Raw genomic sequence first — 2,799 nt, forward strand, 5'->3', positions numbered from 1 at the left:
ACACACCCTAACACACACACACACACACACACACGTTATGAAGACCCTCACCAATCCCGGCCAAGAATTGAGGGGAGTCATCTGAGGATTCTCGAATACACGGTTTATTGAAGTTGCACAGCACTTGCAAGCGGAGGTGGCACAGGGACCAACCACAGCAGTCAGACCCTGTACCACACTAAAGGTTACACTCCAAAAGTTTCACATATAAAACCTATTCCTAGGCAGAGAAAAGCAAGCAAAGAAAGAAACAACTGGCAAGTGGGTTTCCTCCGCCCTCCCTGCAGCACTCAGGTTGAATTTGCAGTGAACATCTCCTTTCCCACGCTTCAAACAGCGAGAGAGTGCCGGCACATATTCATAAACAGGAGCAAATCCTTTGTAGTTCTCCAAGATTGTTGACACCACTGGAATTCATAACAGCCTACAGAAGCAAGGCTGGTAAGGACACAGGCTGGCTTGTTGGTAACATATCGTAAAGAAAACTGTAAAACGAAGACAAAGGCTTGGAAACAATTTGAAGCAGCCAGGACAAGGGTTTGAATCCAGACACCTGATTAATGCAATTGATGAATGTTTAAATAGGTCAAATGTACAAATATGGATCAATGGGGCCATCATCTGATCCATAACAGTGTCATAACAACACACACACATATATATATATATATTCACACACACACCAAAGTTTGCATTGACAGTTTATACAACAGTACAACTTCCTAGTTGGCATGGTAATGGTGGGAATGTAAATGAATTGCTCTGTTATCAACTTCCGAGGTCACTTGTCCTCAAACTACTTGTGTGAAGGATAAAGTTGTGAACAATGAAGTTGGTCTAACAGGATCATGGGATTAAGATTAGTAAATGAAGGAAGCACGCACACTTCGTTTCAATTCAAAACCTTTTCAGATGAAGGGGGGAGGGCACATTTCAGTGCACCTGCTGAAGGGCTCTTTAGGACTCCATGAGGTGCTTTTGGACCGTTTCCAAACTCGCTTTCTAAATGCTGTTGCTTGTTCCAGACGTTACTTCATTGACCAGAGGACGTTGAAAGAGCATTTCAGGACGAAGGTGCACAAGAAAAGGTAAGATCCATGTTTGGAATGTTTTTTTACCGGCACGTTCAGTTTAGCAACATTTACAACCGTATTCATGTCTGCAGGCTCAAGCAGCTCCGGGAAGCACCGTATTCCCAAGAGGAAGCAGAGCGTGCAGCCGGCATGGGTCAGTACATCGAGCCCAAGCCCGTGGAGGTTCAAACGCAGATCATGGAGGAGGTCATTGAGCCAGCCGATACGTAGGACATGCACGTGTCTCCAACGCCGTCCTCAGACTTTCGGTGTACGAGAGGGAGATATAATTCTTCATTGGTTAAAACGTGAATGCAATTTGAACATCCACATTGACATGAGAGGAATTTGACAGAACTGCTTATTCGATGATGGTGATGTAACTGCTCTTTCGGTTGAAACGCATTTCCCATCGACAGTGGAGATACAAAGTACGGCCATGGAGCAGATATTGAGAATATTTGGTGAAAAAGGAACCGACACGTGAAATCCACTTGATTTGATCTGGTGTTGTGTATAATTTAGAAATAAAAAGCTCATGTACAAAATGCCAAATAATTTTGTTTCAGTCCCTGCTTTTCGAATGTGTCACGAGAGCCACAGTAACAAACTAGGACACTCGGTGCAGCGCATACCTCCATCACGTAATACCTGATCCACGAGAACATATCCGGCCCAATACATTTTTGAAATATCATGCTATACAGTACGACATCGTTTTTTGGCCCTTTCTCTGAATGGTGAAGAATCACTTTAAAAAATTATCAGATCTGGATCTTCACCAAAATTGAATCGATTCTGGTCACACACCAGACCTGTCCAGAAAATTTCATCCTGATCCGTCCACAACTTTGAGATATCCTGAACAGAAGCAGACAAAGGAAACATAACCACGTTCACCTTCGGTGGTGGAGGTAACTAGAACGGCACTCAGTCGAGCGCATACCTCCACCAGGCTCAACACTTTACATTGTATCCCACACAGAGGCTGGACCGAGATCCGTATCTGAACCAAAATCGACTCGGCTTGTTCTCATCACCGAACTAACTCATTCACCAAGCTTTTTCATAACTTGTCCACAAATTTTTGAAATATCGTGCAGAGATATATAGATACGTCTATCTATCTATGCTTCAAGAGTTTGGTTCCAAAAATGCTATAAATCCATTTCTCTTGATTCGAGAAAAATGAGTTTCTGCTGTGGAAAATAGGGAAGAATAAAATCAGTTTTTTGAGTTATATTTATTGTGCAATCAATAAATGATTTTCAAATCTTAAAACAAAATCCAGAACTTTATGTTTGAAAAAAGTCGATGAAAAAAAAAAAATCCCTCCCCCCCCCAAACGCCATATTATCCCCCATTTGATTTTTTAAAATTAAAATGCTATAAATCCATACATGCATTTTGTTATGAGATAAGTGTAATTCTCCATGAAACAACCAATGTTTTCTTGTCAAATTCAATAAAGATCACCTCTCACGAAGAGAAAACCTCTGTAAAGTGACCACCTCTTTAATCAGTCCATCAATTTATGTTCATTAAACTTCGTTAAATATGTCACCTTTCTGCATTAACTTTGCATCACGCAAGCTACAGCAGAACCTCTCACATCAAGGTCACCTTTGTAAAGAGAACACTACTTTTTTGTCCTTCCTACGATCGACGTTTCGCAGACGTTTTCACAGTCGTTTTGGTTTTGTGATCGTCATCATAATGAAGCAGG

At 41.5% G+C, this 2,799-nt stretch overlaps 1 protein-coding gene across 1 annotated transcript in view; it reads left to right on the forward strand.

Annotated features, from left to right (window-relative positions):
- The window catches only part of ZNF593 (zinc finger protein 593), a 16,909-nt gene extending 14,339 nt beyond the window's left edge, over positions 1–2,570 (forward strand). Inside the window, exons 2-3 of the mRNA XM_085856697.1 lie at positions 1,026–1,088; positions 1,166–2,570. Coding sequence (XP_085712823.1) covers positions 1,026–1,088; positions 1,166–1,304 — 202 coding nt within the window. The 3' untranslated portion in view covers positions 1,305–2,570. The remainder of the gene's footprint in view (positions 1–1,025; positions 1,089–1,165) is intronic.
- The last annotated feature ends 229 nt before the right edge of the window (positions 2,571–2,799 follow it).

This window comes from Eptatretus burgeri, chromosome 15, assembly GCF_056783735.1.
Source record: "Eptatretus burgeri isolate ZD-2024b chromosome 15, Ebu_testis_v1, whole genome shotgun sequence".
Lineage (NCBI taxonomy): Eukaryota > Metazoa > Chordata > Myxini > Myxiniformes > Myxinidae > Eptatretus > Eptatretus burgeri.